The 20050-nt window shown below is 40.4% G+C and overlaps 1 protein-coding gene across 2 annotated transcripts in view; it reads left to right on the top strand.

The window, feature by feature from the left end:
* Positions 1-321: 321 nt before the first annotated feature.
* Positions 322-20050, top strand: part of mkrn1 (makorin, ring finger protein, 1) — a 77446-nt gene continuing 57717 nt past the window's right edge. Inside the window, exon 1 of one of the 2 annotated variants that reach the window (XM_069903599.1) lies at positions 322-988. In XM_069903599.1, the coding sequence (XP_069759700.1) occupies positions 867-988 (122 nt within the window). In that variant the 5' untranslated portion in view covers positions 322-866. The remainder of the gene's footprint in view (positions 989-20050) is intronic. The other variant, XM_069903598.1, reaches the window with a different exon arrangement.

Here is a 20050-nt window from a genome sequence, read left to right as displayed (position 1 = left end):
ATTAGGTTACTGGTCAGGTATTAATACAGTGCTGCACTGAGCATGCTCACCCCTCAAGTGTGATGCGGCCTCTTACAGTGTTCATGCTCCAGCATAAAATAGGTCCAGGTTTTCTCAGTATATAGCAGTTGACTCTTCCCAAATACTGGGACTTTACTTTCTTCTTCAACATTTAAGATTTTTGAAAGTCATTCAGAAAGGGTCCCCACAGTGATTGAAAATTTAAATTCACAATGAGCATCAAATCTCCAAATTTAAACACGTCACGACGTCAACACCGCGACTTTTATTCGGTCAACATCCTCCGACAGGCGCATCACGAGGGCTGTGGTGACGACGCTACGACGTCACCGACCACTCGCCTCGATCTTCAAATTGAGTTCAAGCGGATGCTGGACGCTAACTGGGCCGCCCTCTTGCCCAGCCCATGACGTGCTCACGGGCGCTCGGCCTCTCCGGAAATTACCGAAGGAGCCGGTCCCCTTTTCCGGAAGACTCCGAACCTGCCTCCAAATCAGCCCGTCATTTTGCCGTGGGCATCCGGAGTGGTTGGCTGGTCGCCCCTTTAAATTTGTTTTTATTTTCATTCAGTCGGGTACGATTTGATTTTTTTTGGGGGGGGCGGACCTCTTTCTTACCTTGGTCACTCTTCAAACGAGAGTAGATACCAACCCGTCGGGAAGCTCGATCGCAACAAATCGGACGGGCACTTTCGGGCCGCGCCGGGGAGAAGGCCGGCAACGTCGCGCGCCCGCCACCACGTTGCTTCGGACCCTTCGTCGAGCTCTCGACAGTTTTCTCCGGAAGTGGTGGCGCGGAGGCCGCTGGGAGGTCCGGCTGCAGCCGCGAGGTGACAGCGGTGGATAATGGCGGAGGCAGCGGCAGGAATGGGGACGGCGGCGGCGGCAGCGGCAGGAGGAATTGGTGCAGTGACATCTGCAGAAGCAGGAGGTGGTGGAATTGGTTGGACTAAGCAGGTTACGTGCAGGTAAACAAAGCGTGATGAAAGGAAGTCTGAGAGTTCTTATTCGCTGGCATGCGGATCATTTGCCGAGCAGCACAATGATAAACGACCGATTAGCGACGATCTGTTTAAATTTTAGAACTTCAGTTGCCCGACAGTCCAAGGGGAAGCCAATGCAGCATTTCTCATCTGCATCCGAACTTCTGTTTGCGTTATTAGATAAAGCTTACGACACAAATCTTCCGGTGTGTCAAAAAGGGATTGTGCTGATAGGTGTCGGTTAAACTACCTTGATTTACGTAATGTTCCGAGTGATTCAAGTCGGAACATAATTACTGTTAACATTCAAACAGTTTCTCCCTTTGGAAGGCTATTTTTGTTGATTGTGAAATGCTTTTGAAAGTTGTTTAAAAACTTTGAAGGAAGGAAGACCTGTCTTTTTGTTTTCATTGACGTCATGTCAACCAAAACCGCAGTGAGCTGGAATTCTTTCAGTTTATCTTAAATACTAAATTTGCTTTCTGTGCATTGAACAGCCATCTGCATTTCCGATATAGTTTCACTAAATGTGGAGATGAACTCTCATCGGTTTCATTTAATTAGAAAATCGCTGCGAACTTTTTAAGTCATTTCTGCACGTTGTCCTGTCTAGATTTTTTTTGGAGAAGAAATCGATGGATCAATTTAGATTTGAATATCACTTTTGTAGGTAAAATTGTAAAAGGACTGATGCATTTAATGTGCGAAGCTGCCAAAGGAGTTCAGAATGAAGAAAGTGAGATTTCTTTTTGCTTAAAAAAAAATAAACGAAATGGTGAGAAACCGGAAATTGTGGATGAGAGAATTAGGATCCAAGTACAGAAATTATTAGCTAGTCTTGTATAAATCATAGTTGAATCAAAATTTGGCCCTTTGCCCCAAAGTTCTGACAATTAAGTGAAAATTGTTTAAAAATGGTAGGCCTCTAATTAAATTTCACCTGGACTATCATAATTAATTGTGGGCATTGCACGTCATGAGAGGTCATAGAGCAAAGATTGATCAGAAGGATGATGTTGCTGGAGTATTTAATTACGAGTGCAAGTTGTAAAGATTCCCAGACTCTAACCTGAGGTGATCTCCCTGCCACCACCTGCTTCACTATCTTACCCAAAATTCACAACCAGAACTGTTCTGGCAGACATTGTTTTTGCTTGCCTGCACCTGCCTCACTAAATTTATTACATCACTAAATTTATTTCCTCACCTGCAACACCATCTTATTCCTCCTTGTCCAGCCCATTCCTACCTACGTCTGGGACACCACTCGTCTTCTCCATCTCTTTGAAGAATTCTGATTCACACCCTCCATTGCCTTATCTACCATCTTACCCCCCCCCCTCCCCCCATTGACGTGATTCAGCTGGATCATTGTCTGAAGGGGGCGTGCACCATTCAGCTGCTTCTATCAGGGAAAGAAATACAGGAGTATTAGAGCCAGCACCACCACCCTGAGGAACAGCTTTTTTCCATGGGCAATGAGAATGCTGAACGTCGAAAGGGACTGCTCACGCCAACCATTCATCTATATTTATTTGTATAGATGAAAAACTTGTCCTTGTTACAGAATTGTGCTATTATTAATCTTTAGGTTATAACCATTTACAGAGCGGAAATTTTAATAAAGTTATTTTGTGGGTTCGGAAAGAGGGACACTTGCACACAAAGACCGATCACACATTTGTGTTAGCATATAAGGAGTCCTTTGGAGATTGCTTTGCTGCAGTCTTAAAATTAAAATGGATTGTTCTATTGAAGACAGTGAATGGTTTGCTCAGAAAGGTACCTGTATATATAAACAGCCATTTGCTTGTTGGCCTGCATAGACATGCTGGAGATTATCTGTTTGTTAATTCATACTTTTGAAGAAATGAAATTCAAACTGAGACAGTGGTGATGTCATGTGATTGGGATACTTCAAGAAAGCATCTTTAATATTCTGAACCAGCCTTCATGAGTTAGAGATGCAGTAACCTATAGTGAGAAAGATGCTGTTATGTTTTCCTTTGTCACGGAAGGAACACACAATCAGTGGCTTTGAAGAAAAAGGCCACTTTGACTGTCTTTCTTGGTCAAGAGAGAGCAGTACTACTGTGGCCATTATCATGATCACTTAGTTTAACTCTTGCCTGGGTTTGTGAAATCATCATGCAAATCACAAGTTGCGTAACATCCACGCAAGAGGGGAATTTGTGAAAAATCATTTTTAGGAAGAAACATTTCTCAAAGCAACTCTACAAGAATTTGTGAGTTTTGAGAAGTCTGATGATTTGCTGCCTTACCTACTCCATAATTTATTTTGAACAGTTTAAAGACTGAATTTCAACACAGCAGATTTCTAAGACTGAACTTTAAAATTGATTTTACAGCGCACACACACACACACATGCACACACACTTGCACATAGTGGGGTTAAGTTTAGAGTTATGTAAGATTTTAGATTATTAATAAAAATTGTTTTGAAGATACCATTATTTTGGTGAATTTTTATTGTTGCTAGTCTAGTTTGTAACAATCCTGTATATGTATTGTTTTTATCTCAATGTGTATTATGTCTGGTTGTATGGTTGCATGTTTTGCACCGAGGACTTTAAAACGCTGTCTCATTGGGAGTACTTGTATAATCAGATGACAATAGACTTTACTTGATGTGTAATCCTTTAAAACATCAATTTCCCATCAGGAAAGCTTGAGCACATCCCCCCCCCCCCAACCACTCACACACTTACACCCCTTATCTGTTTTTCCATAGTCTGCCCTTCCAGTCTCTTAGGCACTTCCTGTTGTAAGTTGAAAAGGTGCAAAACTTGTCCTCCCTCGCCTCTGTCCAAGGCCACCAAAAGACTTTCTGGGTGAGGCAGAATTTTACATGCACATCATCCAACCTTATCTACTTTCAGTAACATTTAATGATGACTTTTCTTGATCTCTTCCATTGTCAGGGTGAGGCCAAATATAAATTGAGGGACAATGCATCATATTTTTCTTGGACAGTCTGACATGAATATTGATTTTTCTATTTTATCTCCTCAATCTAATTCCACTGTTTTCATCTCTTCTTTGCCTATTCCTGTACTTATTTTTCCCTCTAACTTTTCTTCAACCCCTCATCATTTTCCTTGTCATCTCATTGCCTCCCCTACCATCTTTCCTATCACATGTCGACCTCTCCTTTAGCTTCTTTCCCCCTTTATCTAGGAAATATTGCCCATCCTTCCCTGTACAGTAGTCTTGGTTAGGGTATAAACATGATTATTTCTGCTCATGGATGCTGTCTGACATGCTGAGTTACCCCAGCAATTCCTTGTCTGAGCAAATTATTAAAGTATTTGCATTATTCTGAATATATTTTTGAATATATTTTGAATATGTTGATTGATGTTAACTAATCAAGTTGGAGTATTAATGGAGTTGATGGATTAGATAGGGACAATATTCCTCACCAACAATGGTTGGTGAGTTCATAAATATTTGGCAGAAACGTTAAGGTTGATAATATCATTTTGGATCTTGGGGAATGCAACTAGATAGTTTCCTTTTGTTCGGTCTTGTAATTTATTTGGTTGTGGGAATGTTAAGGATATGTGGTTAGACGTTTGTTATTTAAAATGTAATTTTCTGATTATGTGTAGTATGTATGGCAATCCCCTCTTTTGAGCCTCTGCCTGCTATCCAGTTTTATGCAGACCCGAGGCTGTTTGTTTTCTGAGGAATTTCTCCTGAAAAATGAATTTTTGAGCAATCATGAGAAAACGTCCCCCTTAGTTAATAGTGGATGGATGTTCAGTGATGAAGCAGTTGAAGATGGTTGGGTGGAGCAAGATGTCCAAAAGTACACTTAACTATCCTAGATTTCAGCTCGATAACTTGTGTTTGTAATTGTAATTGAGATTGTAATGAGATCTGGAGCAAATATTCTGGTGAAATTCAAATTGAGCATCAGTGAACAGATAAATAATTAATCATTGTCATGTGATGGTCATGTTGATGACACCTTCCATCACTTCGAAAGTAAACAGTAAAAGGTTACCAATAAAATGGGAGTACCTGAGTGATTTTGCTTTTTGCATGCTATAATGAGATGCAACTCTTTGCCTCTGACCTAATAAATTCTTAAATACAAAACAGTACCAATGTATATTTATCTCGGAAATGTGCAATCTTGCATTACTGAACTAATGTTTTAAATTATATTTTACTTGGCAAAGTTGCTTTGCATTAATTTTCACTTCCTTTGAAAAGAGATAGATATGGATGGCATTAACAGAACCTATCCAAAATTAACAATAATATTGTTTCCATATAGCCATTTTATATGTACAATGCTGTTGACAAGTTACTTTATCACTGAGTCAGTGTTCTCACTTGTATTTACCTGGTTAGTTGACGTGGTTTCATGCAATATTTATGTGAAGATGTAAAACACCAAGAAATTATCTTTCGAACTGGAGTATGAAATGGTCAAGTATTTTTTCAAATTAAACATTTCCCTAATCAAAATACTTTTTACTTAACGGTTAGGTGGTCTTTGTGGCTTTACCAGTTTATAACTTTATTAATATGTTTCCAATCCAATGTAAACTAAAATTGTATAAATCAAAATGGAAAAAAATGCTGTTAATCTACCTTAATTTCATTATGCCATCCTATTTAGTTTTTAAATGACTGAGGATTTTTTCTTTGCTCTCATCACATAGCTTTCAGTTAATGGTTTTGAAGGATGTCCTTCATCCTACAATTTACAGAAAATTACTTTTACCATACTTATTTTATGCACATTTGCAAGATTACCATACATTTTTGAAGCTGAAAAGTAAGGTTTCTGATGCATGTAATTCAGTTGTTGGCAGTATATATACTATAAACATGATTACACTATGTTGTTTTTGTTGGCCCAAATGTTTGGTATTCTATATGCTCTGGTTACTTTGTATATACTTGATGGATATACTGACAAATCTGTAGAAGTCCTTTGGATTCCTTTTCATTTTCATTTTTTGCAGCTTCATTGCAATTTATTGGAATTGTCACCAATTTTTGTTATGCATAAATTATTCTTTGCAAAACATTTGATTTGCAGTTGTCTTGGGAGATTCATGTATTTTAGTCATTGCTCAGGGTGAAACTGAAGACTATTTTATAATTTCATATAATCATATAGAGATATAGCATAGAAATAGGCCAATTGGTTCACCAAGCTGGCTTACTATCAATCACCTGTTAATGCTAAACTTGTATTAGTCCCACCTTTTCATTTTTCCTGTAAATTCTACCACTCACCTACATATTCAGACAATTTATGTGGTCAGTTAACTTACCAACCTGCATATCGCTGGAGCACTTGGTAGAAACCCACACACTTAAGTTCACCCGAAAAAAAAAAAAAAAAAAAAAAAAAAAAAAAAAATAAGATGAAATGTTGAGTTAAGCTTCATGAAATCATGGAATGCATTTATGAAAAGTGGGAGGAAGATTTTGAGCCCATCCCATTTGGGCTGATCAAAACAGATCTACCCAGGATCAGTAGCTCTTTAAACCCACCCCTAATTTAAAAAAAAATAGTTTGGAGGGTCTCTGCCTTTCCTGTCAGACAGTTTTAAAACTGCGATCAAAGAGCTTGATTTCAGTTCATCCTCTTGTGTAACAGCAACCTAAGAGTAACATAGCTCATCCATTCATAGAATTGTGTCCCTCTTCCAATATTTGTAGTTTGCCGCCCCTCGGATATGATTCTGAGTAATGGCATGAGAGATTATGTATCATTCATTTTGCATTTCTTGGGGTATTATATCCTTGGTCAAGATTGCGAATTTAGCATTTAACTATTGAAATGTGCAATGGCAGACAGAGTACATGGTATACTGAGCAACTTGAAGCCTATTTTGTAATTCGAAGTTCAGTAACTCTGTAAGAGTAAATATTGTAACCAATTGCCTTGGTTCCCAACACTGGTTCAAGAAATGTGACTGGCTAAACAGATTTATTGGAGGTTAATCTTATAGTTTTCATGTTGACAGTATTGTCCATTATGAGCTTCAATTTGCTGAACTACTTTAGGCAATTTGTTAGCTGAAATAAACTGGTTTTAATGTAATTACTTAAATTCCTAATATATTCATCTCATTGAGTGTTAGATTATGCCAAAGGTTAAAAAATAATTTTCTAGTTTAGGGTGTAAAATTGACAATAAATTTGATCAATAATTGACTTGAGAAATTTGCAAGCATCTGCTATTATCTGGGCTACTTCATGAAGTGCTTGGGAACTGTTCTCCAGATATTTAGGTTACCTGGGAATAACATAACTAATTTTACATACACTCAATTTAATGGGAATGTTTGCCTTTCTCATTTTTAAGTTCAGTAACCAAAAGTAAAGCTTAAATTTGATCTCCCTTTTGAATTTCTCATAAATGAAGTGCACTTCTTTACAAAGATGCATCTAATTGTGAAATGAAAGTCTTTTGTGATTTAGAGCACCATAAGTTCCTGTCAACCTGTAGCAGGTTGAGTTATTTAGGCACTGCCACAGCTGTCGGGTAACATTTTTGTCCATTTTTGTCTGGAATCTCCACTTTGCCTGCTCCTTGTGCAGTGTTCTAGATCTTTGAGCTTAAATGTCTGTGATCTGGCTCTCAGCAGTTTCTTGATTTCATTATTCATCCAGGCTCTGGTTGGTAAAAACCTTGAATGATTTGGTGTGGACACACTCATCCACAGCTGTTTTGATAAAGTCTGTAATGACCCTGGTGTAATCATGCCAATCTTCAGCTGAGTTCTCGAACACTGCCCAAGCCATTGACTCGAGGCAGTCATGTAACTATTCTTTAGCCTTCTCTGACCACCTTGCTGTCCTGATCTCTGTAGCCCCGCTTTTTAGGCTCTATCTTTAAGTTAGCAAACGGAGCACCGCCCGGTAATCCAATTTGTCAAAATGCAGTCTTGGGGAAAGAACTGTAGCCCTTCCTTATCTTAGTGTAGCAGTGATCAAGTGTGCTGGGGCCTCTGAGATAGCAGGTTACATGCTGGTGATAAATGGGCAGGGTTTTCTTAAGACAGGCCTGATTAAAGTCAACGACTATGAATTGTAGTGTGCAAGAGTGGGCCATCGCTTGTTAATGACCACGTAATGCAGATCCACAAGTGCCTGTTTTTAATTGGCATCAGGAGGAATATGAGCTCCAGTGAGAATCACTGATGAAAACTCTTGGGGTAGATAGAAGGGTCTGCATTTAATTGAGATTCATTCTAAGGCAGTGGAGCAGGAGGTCAACATAACTCCAACATCTGTGGTTATGATAGATAAAAATAAAAGATCAAGTGTAGGAAAGTATTTCTAAGAGAGACTATGCCATTTTTAATGGCTTTTGCTACTTGGTAGTACATGTGTTTTGATGCACAGACTCTATTATTACTTTAGTGCATTGTGTTTTTGTTCTTTATTCATTTACATATTATTTGGACTTAGGCTACTGATATGGTATCTTGGATTTTCATGTGAATTTCATCCCCTCAAAAGTAGTATCCATGTAATAGACAACCCCGTAGATTTAACATTAAAAATGGTCTAGAAAATTGGACTTTTACACAAGTTGGTTTATTATGGTTTATTAATATATAAAACTAATTTTTCTAAAATGTGTTTAGTTTTTTTGTATTTTAGTAACTTTTCAATTTGAACAAAGTCCTGAAAACTGTTGTAAATCATTACCATATCAATGGTAAACACTTCTATGTGTATGTTAAGTGTATTCTGGCTGTCTTTTATTTTGTCTCTTAGTATTGGTGGTATCAGGCTTCCTGCCTGTTTCTTTAAATGAAATTATTGTTTAAGTTTTGAAACCTAAATGAGGTCACTGAGCAGTTTTATTAATTGTGTAACTTGCATTACCTTTTAGACAATAGGTGCAGAAGTAGGCCATTCAGCCTTTCGAGCCAGCACCGCCATTCACTGTGATTATGGCTGATCATCCACAATCAGTTCCCTGTTCTTGCTGTCTCCCCATATCCCTTGACTCTGCTATCTTTAAGAGATCTATCTAACTCTTTCTTGAAAGCATCTAGAGAATTGGCCTCCACTGTCTTCTGAGGCTGAGAATTCCACAAATCCACAACTCTGTTCTAATTGGCCTACCCCTTATTCTTAAACCGTGGCCTCTGGTTCTAGACTCTCCCCAAAATCGGGAACCAGTTTCTAATTTTGCAGTTGGGTAAGGAGTTTCAATATTTAGACTCTGTCCAGTGGGATACCTGTCAAATGGGGTGCTTTTTTTCAGGATAGCTTCAAGCTTTTTTTAAAAAAACTTTATTTATTTGTTCAAAAAACAAATAATATATGACATATGAAGCAGTTAAACATGAACAATAGCTTCAAGCTTCTTGAGAATTATTTGAACCATGCTATTCAGGCAAATGTAGATTATTCACTTGTGTATTGTAAATTGTAAAATGAGATAGACAACAGACTCGCCAAGGCAAATAGCGCCTTTGGAAGACTACACAAAAGAGTCTGGAAAAACAACCAACTGAAAAACCTCACAAAGATAAGCGTATACAGAGCCGTTGTCATACCCACACTCCTGTTCGGCTCCGAATCATGGGTCCTCTACCGGCACCACCTACGGCTCCTAGAACGCTTCCACCAGCGTTGTCTCCGCTCCATCCTCAACATCCATTGGAGCGCTTACACCCCTAACGTCGAAGTACTCGAGATGGCAGAGGTCGACAGCATCGAGTCCACGCTTATGAAGATCCAGCTGCGCTGGATGGGTCACGTCTCCAGAATGGAGGACCATCGCCTTCCCAAGATCGTATTATATGGCGAGCTCTCCACTGGCCACCGTGACAGAGGTGCACCAAAGAAAAGGTACAAGGACTGCCTAAAGAAATCTCTTGGTGCCTGCCACATTGACCACCGCCAGTGGGCTGATAACGCCTCAAACCGTGCATCTTGGCGCCTCACAGTTTGGCGGGCAGCAACCTCCTTTGAAGAAGACCGCAGAGCCCACCTCACTGACAAAAGGCAAAGGAGGAAAAACCCAACACCCAACCCCAACCAACCAATTTTCCCCTGCAGCCGCTGCAACCGTGTCTGCCTGTCCCGCATCGGACTTGTCAGCCACAAACGAGCCTGCAGCTGACGTGGACTTTTTACCCCCTCCATAAATCTTCGTCCGCGAAGCCAAGCCAAAGAAAGAAAGAATTGTAAATTGCAGAAAAGTTTTCTGATGCTAAGAGGGAGTCACTTGTTTATTTGTGTGTTGTTGGGCCAATTAAGCTCTTAGTTATTAATGAACGCCCAACCATCACTGTAAAAGATTTTATATTAAGTCATACAGAAACAAAGGTGTCTGATATATATTGGAGACAAACCCTTAAGACATTACCTCAAATGTGTAAAGACCTGAAAATGGATTAACTGCTAACATGATGAACTGTTTGTAATTTACATTCCTAAGAAAGAACCACAATGGCAAATGCTAATAAGGAACAGGTCTTCAAACAAACTTGTCTAACAACTTGAGAAACATACTGCCAAAACATACCATATAAACTGGACCAAATCACTGTGATCTTTGAGTGAGGTTTGATACTGACAAAGGTGACACTGTCTACCTGACTTGGTATTCCTCACTCCTGCTTGCATAATATAATAAACCTGTTTGTACACTCTGTATTTTCGGTTTTGACAGCGCAGGCCATCTGTCACATCACTGCCCCCTCCCCACCCCCTACCAACAAACAAGTTGTGCCTGCTTGAACCAATAGTTTCTGGGGGTCAGTGATGACTCAAAGGAAGACTAGAATTGCCAATGTCAAGGGACAATGGTTATTGGAGAAGGTCATTGCTTATCTACTTTCATGGTTTCCATACTACCGTCTATGAATCAGCCCATGAGCAGATGGCTGAATGTTGGATCTTGCTGCTTGCAGGGATAGTCCACTTAATTTTTCAAGAAGCTATGAAGTTATGGATGGAAAAAAAAGCAATATCCATAATTATTTTCTTCAGTTGAGAGATGGGTTGTTGTAGTTGTCCGTAAGCAAGAGTTATTCTGGTGAATGTACTTGTGGTTTTGGGTAGATAGCTTCAGGACAATGACAATGAAATCCTGGGGTTAGAGCTTTAATTCATAATGTACAGGTGGATGTGTTCCTCTGATTATGTATTGTGATGAGTACAAAGTTACTAATGATGACTCATGATCACTAGTTCAAGGTTCTCCTACAAATTAAAGCATCCCACTCCTTTTCACCTTGTATTGGATTTCAATTGTCATCTTTTGTTCTTCTAAACTCCAGTGAAATCAAGCCAAGACTATCCAGCCATTCTTTAAGGCAATATTCCCATTCTACTTATCTGAAATGCTTGGGACCGACCGTGCTTATCTCGGTTAAGTGGATTTTTCAGATATTTGGGTATTTTCTCTAAGCAGACCAACAATAATCAATAAGTACAAAATTTTTCAAATGTGAAATAATATTTAATTCATATATAAAAAAGGCCTGTGATCTCTGTTTTCAAAATGCAACAACAAACATTAGGATTATTGTGTGTAAGGTTTTTTTTATCCCATTGTTTCCTCCAATGGCATTGGCCTCATTTACAATGGTTTTTGTCTGAGCAGTCTTAATTCTATACACTGACATGCTCTGTTATGAATGCGCATTGCTTTAGTTCATCAATAAGTCCCTCCTTCATTTTCACCAGATCAGTATTAGGCACTTTTTCTGCAGTGTCAATCAAGTCCTCTTCATTGCGCTCATCTGGATGCAGAACAAGTTGAGCTATTTCACCACCTGTTAGTGAATGAACAACTGGAGCATCATTATCAATGTTAAAAACTTCTTCAATATCCTTTTCTTTCAGCTTACTGACAGACTCTGAAGGAGATCAGACAACATTTTTATTCTTCCCTGATACATGGAATTCTTCAAATTCACCATCATCTTCTTCATCATCAAGGAACATAGTTGCAGGCCAGGCATGTACAACTGTGTCTGTAGTAACTTTTCTCCAAGCATTTGCAGAAGCAAAAATGGCATCCCTTATGATAAACTTCTGGAAACCTGTCATACGCAAGCCTCTGTTTACCGCTGACAGCATGTTATTCAAGAAAATGTTTTTGTATTCACTTTTCATTGATCTAAGGAAGTCACATTTGGGGGAAGGTACATAACATCAACATTGTTGGTTGAGACTTTCATCTGGAAGATGAGCAGAACATTTGTCAGGGAATAAAAAAATTTTTTGGCAGTCTGCATCCAGTCCAGCTTTCCTGAAATGAGCATGACCCGCTGAAACAAAATGTTTATAAACCAATCGGAAAAGATATTCCTGGTGACCCATGTTTTTCTGTTGGCATAATAATGGACTAGTAAGAAATTCACTCCTTTAAAACAATGGGGACATATGCTTTTGCCTATCACAGTCAGCTTATACATGTGCGTGCCTGCTGCATTACACATCCCAACACAGCTATCCTGTCCTTAGCATGCTTAATTCCTGGAGGGGCTGTCTCATCAGCTGTTCTTCTGGGGCAAAAATGACAAAACAGTCATGTTTCATCAGTATCGTAGACTTGTTCTGACTTCAGGTTTTCATCAGTGATGACAAGTTTGCAAAGATCAATGAATCTCTCCACTGCTTTGTGATCAGCAGAAGCTTTTTTGCCACTCATCTTTAACATTTTAATTCTGTGTCTTAAATCTGCACAACCAGACTGCTGAATAGTCACAGTTCTCTTCAATTTTCAGTTCTTCATGGAAGTACTTTGCTTGTCTCATGATCAGTGTTCACTGCAACACTCTCTGATCCACTCCAATACACGTGCCAGTTCTTCATTTTTACTTTTATGTAGTGTTTTTCTATTTTTCATTAACTTCTGTTATTCAGTTTCAGAATAGAACTTTAATTTTTACTCAGGTCATAGATGTTTCACACTTACACCACTATCCAGTTTCAACAGCAGCTTGACTTTCTACTATCTGGAGACCTTTTTGCCATTGCAGCTACAGTACTGTACATGAGAGCCCCCTTTGATTCAAAATGGTGCGACAGACCCAGACAAGAGCTGTATCTTCCAACTGTACACAGGAGCCTTATTGATTCCAAAGGCGCTAACAATGTGACAGACCCACACCAGAACTGTATCTTCCAAAAGTACTGTACACGAGAGCCCCACGGATTCAATGGCACTAACAATGCAACTGACCCCCACCTGAGCTGTATCTTCCAACAGAACATGAGAGCTTAGTTGATTCCAGTGCAGAGACCCACTTAAGCAATTGGGTGAAATCTTGCCCTGCAGCTGTATTTTGGACCAGCACCATTGATTCCAATGGTGTCAGAGACCAACTTGAGCAGTTGGGTGAAATCTTGACCTTGCAGCTGTATCTTGTACCAGTACATGAGAACTCAGTTGATTCAAAATGTGGCTAACCACGTGCCAGATGGGTAAAAAAAATTGCAACTTTATTTTTAAAATTGTCCTGTCATGTCATACCACAAAAACCTTTGGATATTAGGAATTTCAGTTTTTGGTTAACCGGAAGTATTCTGCAGTTTACTAAATCTTTGTTGAACTAATTCCATTTGTTTAATAGTATTATACACATTTCTACAATTGTAATCTCACAGTTCCTTCCATAATTGAAGCAAGGCTTCCCTGTTTCATATTTAATTCCCTTAGCAATAGATAATAACATTCTGATGGCTTTATAAACAACTTCTATACCATAGTTGCATTTCTTGCTATACTTTTTCTTTGGCTTGGCTTCGTGGATGAAGATTTATGGAGGGGTAATGTCCATGTCAGCTGCAGGCACGTTTGTGGCTGACAAGTCCGATGCGGGACAGGCAGACACGGTTGCAAGGGAAAATTGGTTGGTTGGGGTTGGGTGTTGGGTTTTTCCTCCTTTGTCTTTTGTCAGTGAGGTGGACTCTGCGGTCTTCTTCAAAGGAGGTTGCTGCCCGCCAAACTGTGAGGCGCCAAGAGGCACGGTTGGAGGCGATATCAGCCTACTGGCGGTGGTCAATGTGACAGGCACCAAGAGATTTCTTTAGGCAGTCCTTGTACCTCTTCTTTGGTGCACCTCTGTCTCGGTGGCCAGTGGAGAGCTCGCCATATAACACGATCTTGGGAAGGCGATGGTCCTCCATTCTGGAGACGTGACCCACCCAGCGCAGTTGGATCTTCAGCAGCGTGGATTCGATGCTGTCGGCCTCTGCCATCTCAAGTACTTCGATGTTGGTGATGAAGTCGCTCCAATGAATGTTGAAGATGGAGCGGAGACAATGCTGGTGGAAGCGTTCTAGGAGCCGTAGGTGATGCCGGTAGAGGACCCATGATTCGGAGCCGAACAGGAGTGTGGGTATGACAACGGCTCTGTATACGCTAATCTTTGTGAGGTTTTTCAGTTGGTTGTTTTTCCAGACTCTTTTGTGTAGTCTTCCAAAGGTGCTATTTACCTTGGCGAGTCTGTTGTCTATCTCGTTGTTGATCCTTGCATCCGATGAAATGTTGCAGTCCACTGAAGAGGTACTGGGCTTCTCCTCCAGGAAAAACAAGGACTGGTTTGACGAAAACAATGAGAAAATCCAGTAGCTGTTGGCAAAGAAGCGAGCTGCCCACCAGGCTCACCTTGCAAAGCCGTCCTGGCCAGAAAAGAAACGAGCCTTCCGTCGCGCATGCAGCCATCTTCAGCGCAAATTCCGGGAGATCCAAAATGAGTGGTGGACTAGCCTCGCCAAACGAACCCAGCTCAGTGCAGACATTGGCGACTTCAGGGGTTTTTACGAGGCTCTAAAGGCTGTGTACGGCCCCTCACCCCAAGTCTAAAGCCTGCTGCGCGGCTCAGACGGCAAAGTCCTCCTCGGCGACAAGATCTCCATCCTCAACCGATGGTCAGAACACTTCCAATCTCTTTTCAGCGCCAACCGCTCAGTCCAAGAATCCGCCCTGCTCCAGCTCCCTCAACAGCCCTTAAGGCTAGAACTGGATGAGGTCCTCACCCGGAAAGAGACATATAAGCCAAATGAACAACTGAAAAGTGGCAAAGCAGCAGGTATGGATGGAATCCCCCCCAGAGGTCTGGAAGACTGGCGGCAAAACTCTGCATGCCAAACTGCATGAGTTTTTCATGCTCTGGTGGGATCAAGGAAAGCTGCCTCAGGACCTTCGTGATGCCATCATCATCACCCTGTACAAAAACAAAGGAGAGAAATCAGACTGATGAAACTACAGGGGAATCACGCTGCTCTTCATTGCAAGCAAAATTTTCGCTAGGATTCTCCTAAATAGAATCATTCCTAGTGTCGCCGAAAATGTTCTCCCAGAATCACAGTGCGGCTTTCGTGCAAACAGAGGAACTATACTGACGTGGTCTTTGCCCTCAGACAGCTCCAAGAAAAGTGCAGAGAACAAAACAAAGGACTCTACATCACCTTTGTTGACCTCACCATTTCTTGCTCTACTTGTGAATCAAACACCCAACTCTTCCAGATTCCTCTGCATCTTGCACTTTGTCTTGCTATTTAAACAATATTTTTCCTATTATAATAGATAATTTTACCTTTTTCCTTCATTTATCAGATCTTTGCTTGCTCTGTAACCTATCCATATTCTCTGTTGCATCCTTGTGTCCTTTTCAAAAGTTGCTTTCTTACCTGTCTTCATGGCTTCAGTAAACTTAGCAACTTTATCTTGGGTGCCTTTTCCAGGTCATTGTATAAATTGTAAAGTTGAGGCACCAGTGACAATATCAGTGGCAATCTTTGGGCCTATCATTTTTCTGTTAACCAGATAGTCATCTATCCATGCCAATCTGTTACTTCTACCATGAACATTTATTATTCTGCAGTAATCTTTTATTCAGGTTCTCCCATCTTCACCCCTATCCCAGGACAAGTAGTTGTTGAAAGTTTGCATCATGTATGCCAAAACAACTTCTGGAGCCTGTGTGTTTGGTGTTCTTTATTAGACCAAGAAAATATCATAGATGATGTAATCGACAAACCAAGGCAACATTGGAATAATTTAATGTCTACCTTAATGGATTTGTGCAATGTGATGAGAAGCCCAAAAAAGGGCATCACATTCACCATTCAGAAAAACTTATACACATTGATATAACCATATAACTATTTACGGAGCGGAAACAGGCCGTTCGAGTCCGCACCGGTTCACTGATTTTGTGCGCCCTCTTCAGGTATTGGTCCCGGTAGATCTTCATTCAATAATGATGGGCGAATTCAATGCAGGTGGAATCAGATAATAGCAAAACTTCTGTGATACATTTTTATTTCTTTTCCACTGACCTTGAGAAATGACTAGACTTGCCTGAATTCTTGAGTGAAGCATGCAAGAATGCTTTATGATAACGCATTATTAAATGCCACAATGTTTACTCTTTTTATGCTGGTTGCATACTCTATCTTAGATCATATGTTTCTGGATGAAGCAGATAGATTCAGGCACAGATGCCAGTGGAAAATAAATCTATCCTAGGTATAACATCAGGCAGATCCAAAGTAAAGACCTTGAATCTAAAGAAAGAACTACTAAAGAAGGAAAGCACAATACATGAATGACAACTAATCCTGCATTTCCAGGTTTATGTCCTATATAGGTTAACAAATTGTAGTTTTTCAAAGTACCAACAGTTCACAAACTGAACAATGAGCAATTCAACTGGATTGAAAGATTGTTTTTAAAGGTTGGAGATAATTAAGTGAATTGTGCATTCAAAGAAACTACTGCAATAACACAGCAGACTATAAGCCAAGTTTAAAGTATGCTGCAAGATAAATCAATAGTGATCTAATTTAGCAGCAAGTATGTGGCACACAAGAGGTATGTTGAAAGCAACCGTGGGAGGCAGAAAAGCTGAAGATGCACAAAAAACTGGCAATTAAACACTTCATCAAAGCAATTGTGGCGGTCATCTTTAAGAAACAAAGAAATCTTGTGTTTTAGCTGTGCATTCATCTTGTAATAGAGACATTGGACTTGTAAATTAGAGCAGTATGACTTTAAAGTAAAACTGCGACATAAATAATGTCCAAATCATCTTTTTCTATTAATATGATGCAATTTTATAGATTTTCATGACATGAGGCTTTGCTGCTGTGCATGAATTCTTATCGCACAATTTTCGGACCTCATTGTACCCACATGGGTCCCAGCATTTCCTTCCTGTTTGTGGGTTTTGTGGAACAAATCAGACTTCAAGTCTACACAGGCAAGACCCCCCCCAATTCTTCCTCTAGTACATCGATGACTACATCGGGGTGGCCTCATGCACTCGCAATGAGCTTGTCAATCTCATCAATTTTGTGGTCAATTTCCACTCAGACCTTAAACTGACCTGGTCCATCTCTGATCACACTCTCCTTTTTCTGAATCTCTCTGTCTCCACTGACATTTCTTACAAACCCTCCAACTCCCACAACTACCTGGACGACTCATTCTCACACCCTGTACCCCTGCAAGGACTCCATCCCCTTCTCTCAATTTCTCCATCTCCTCCGCATCTGCTCCCAAGATGAGCCTCTGAAATGTCTGCCTTCTTCGACGTGGCTTCCCCTCCACCACTATCAACTTAGCCCTCACCCGCATCTCCTCTTCCACGCTCATCTGCCCTAACCCCCCGCCCCTAGAAACAATAAACAAAGGATCCCCCCTCGTCTTCACCTATCACCCCACCAGCTTCCGCATCCAACACATTATCCGCCGGTATTTCTGGCACTTACTACAGGACCCCACCACCAGACACATTTTTCCCTCTCCTCCCCTCTCAGGCTTCCGTAGGGACCACTCCCTCAGTGACTCCCTTCCCTCCCCATCCATGCCCACCCCCCCCCCCCCCCAGACCCGGCACCTTCTACTGTGATTGTAGGAGGTGTAATACCCGCACCCACACCTCCTCCCTCACCACAACATGGCCTTGTATGAGGTCACCAATACCTCTGAGCAGAAAGCCCTGCAAAAGTACATCACAGGCAAAACTCTCCCTACCATCGAGAATATCTATTTGGAATGGTGCTGTCGAAGAGCAGCAGCAATGATCAAGGATCCACACGACCCAGGACATGCTCTGTGCTCACTGCTGCCATCAGGAAAGAGGTAAAGATGCCACAAGACTCATATCACCAAGGTTGGCACTAGCTGCTACCCCTCCACCATCAGACTCCTGAACAACATACTCATTCAGAGAATTATTTAAGGACTCTAACTTTGCTCATTGTGCAAATACAGAAATATTCAGGATTAAAAATTCGGTTTGTTTACCTTTTTTACATTTCTTTCTTGAGTACAGTTATCAGTAGTTAGAAATTACTGATAGGTGCAGGAAAAAAGGATTCTTGGTGTTGTATGTGATATGTATATACTCTGACAAATAATTTGAACTTTGATTTGACTCTGAAAATAAAATGGACAGTGAGTGAGAAAGAGTGATCCACTTTGTATTCAGGTAAGATGGTTAACATTTCCACCTGCCTACCCACAAACTCCTCAAGGATGTATACTCAGTTTACTGCTTACACCTTCCACACCACAACTGTACCGCTAAATACTATACCCATTCCACCGTCAATTTGCAGATGATGATGCAGTAGTAGGTGGGCAAGGTTTAAAATAATGATGAGTTGGAATACAGGAAAGAGGTCGCCTCTTAATAAGATGGAGATGATCATTGACTTCAAGATAGGGGGAAGATAATGGGAGCAAAGTCAAAAGTAGATAGCTCTATTTTCTTTGTAATAAATTGCTACAATGTCCTGACCTGTGACAAATACAAGGAAGCACACCAAAGCCTCTTTCTTAGAAGACCAAGAAAATTGAACATGTATGTCCCTTCCCATCCCTCAACAGTTTCTACAGTGTACTTGATACATCACAGCATGGTATGGGAGTTGCCCTTCCAGTTTGGAAGAAAGCAGCTCAGAATATAATGCAAACTTCCCTCCCCTCAATCGACCCATTTAAATCTCCCATTGCCTAGGGAAGGCAGTCAATGTCCTGAAATTCCCATCATACCCCAAACATGTTCTCTTTTCCCTCCTCCCTTTGAGGAGAAAGCCCAAGGGTGTAATAGCGTAAATCAATAAGATGCAATAATCAAACAGCATAAAAAAAGTTGGTTATGCATCATCTATAGGAAGTGAAAGGTAGTTTTTTCCCTGTAGCCATCAGACTCTTGAATGAACCCCATAACAGTGCTATCATGCCCTTACTGCTAATTAATCTTTGTTGTAATTCTATACTCTGTACATTGTACTTCATGGATGTCTGTATGAGATGACCTGTTGGTCTGTTTGCACAAGATCTCTCCTCACTGTATTGGATGTTTTGTGACAAACATAAACTTAAGATTTAAACTGATGACCACAACATGTATGGACGTCAAGAACATCTATCGCACAGAAACAACTTGACTTGGAGCCACAAATATTGGTGGCATTTATCAATGAAAGGCTGGGGGGGTGGGGGGGAAGTAATCTTGCTGAAGTACTAAAACATAGCAGAAAAGCCACACATTGACCCCGCCCCCCCCCCCCCCCCAACTTTTCGAATGGCTGGTTCAGAGGATTATGAGGAGCCAGCTTTTTTTTTTATTGTTTGAGCTTTTCATTTTCAGGCTTCCTTGTCATCAAATGGCCAAGGACTGCTTGCTCACTCAAGATATTTGTGAATTTCACCATTAATGTCTTCCTTTAAGAGAGAACTCACAAAGTAGAAACTGATCTATGTTTTCCCAAGGTTATGTTGGGTGTTCTACAACAGGGCAAGTCAGTAGAGAATCAATGCTTTATAATAGTTAAGTACAATGTCTATTCTCTCTTTGCTTCGTGAGCAATGAATTGAAAAAAATCTACCTTTGAATGTTTGCATATGCAAGTATTGATTTTTCAAGTTTACTATTCTGGTAAATGATAATGCGTGCAATAAGAAAATACAAAATTTAAAAGGAGGAGAATTTTTCTTAGGATTATTGCAGTTTTTAGAAGATTAATAAGTTGAAACTGTGAAACTCTACTTGTAG

This window comes from Narcine bancroftii, chromosome 11, assembly GCF_036971445.1.
Source record: "Narcine bancroftii isolate sNarBan1 chromosome 11, sNarBan1.hap1, whole genome shotgun sequence".
NCBI classification, from domain to species: domain Eukaryota; kingdom Metazoa; phylum Chordata; class Chondrichthyes; order Torpediniformes; family Narcinidae; genus Narcine; species Narcine bancroftii.
This window is presented reverse-complemented; position numbering and strand designations above follow the sequence as displayed.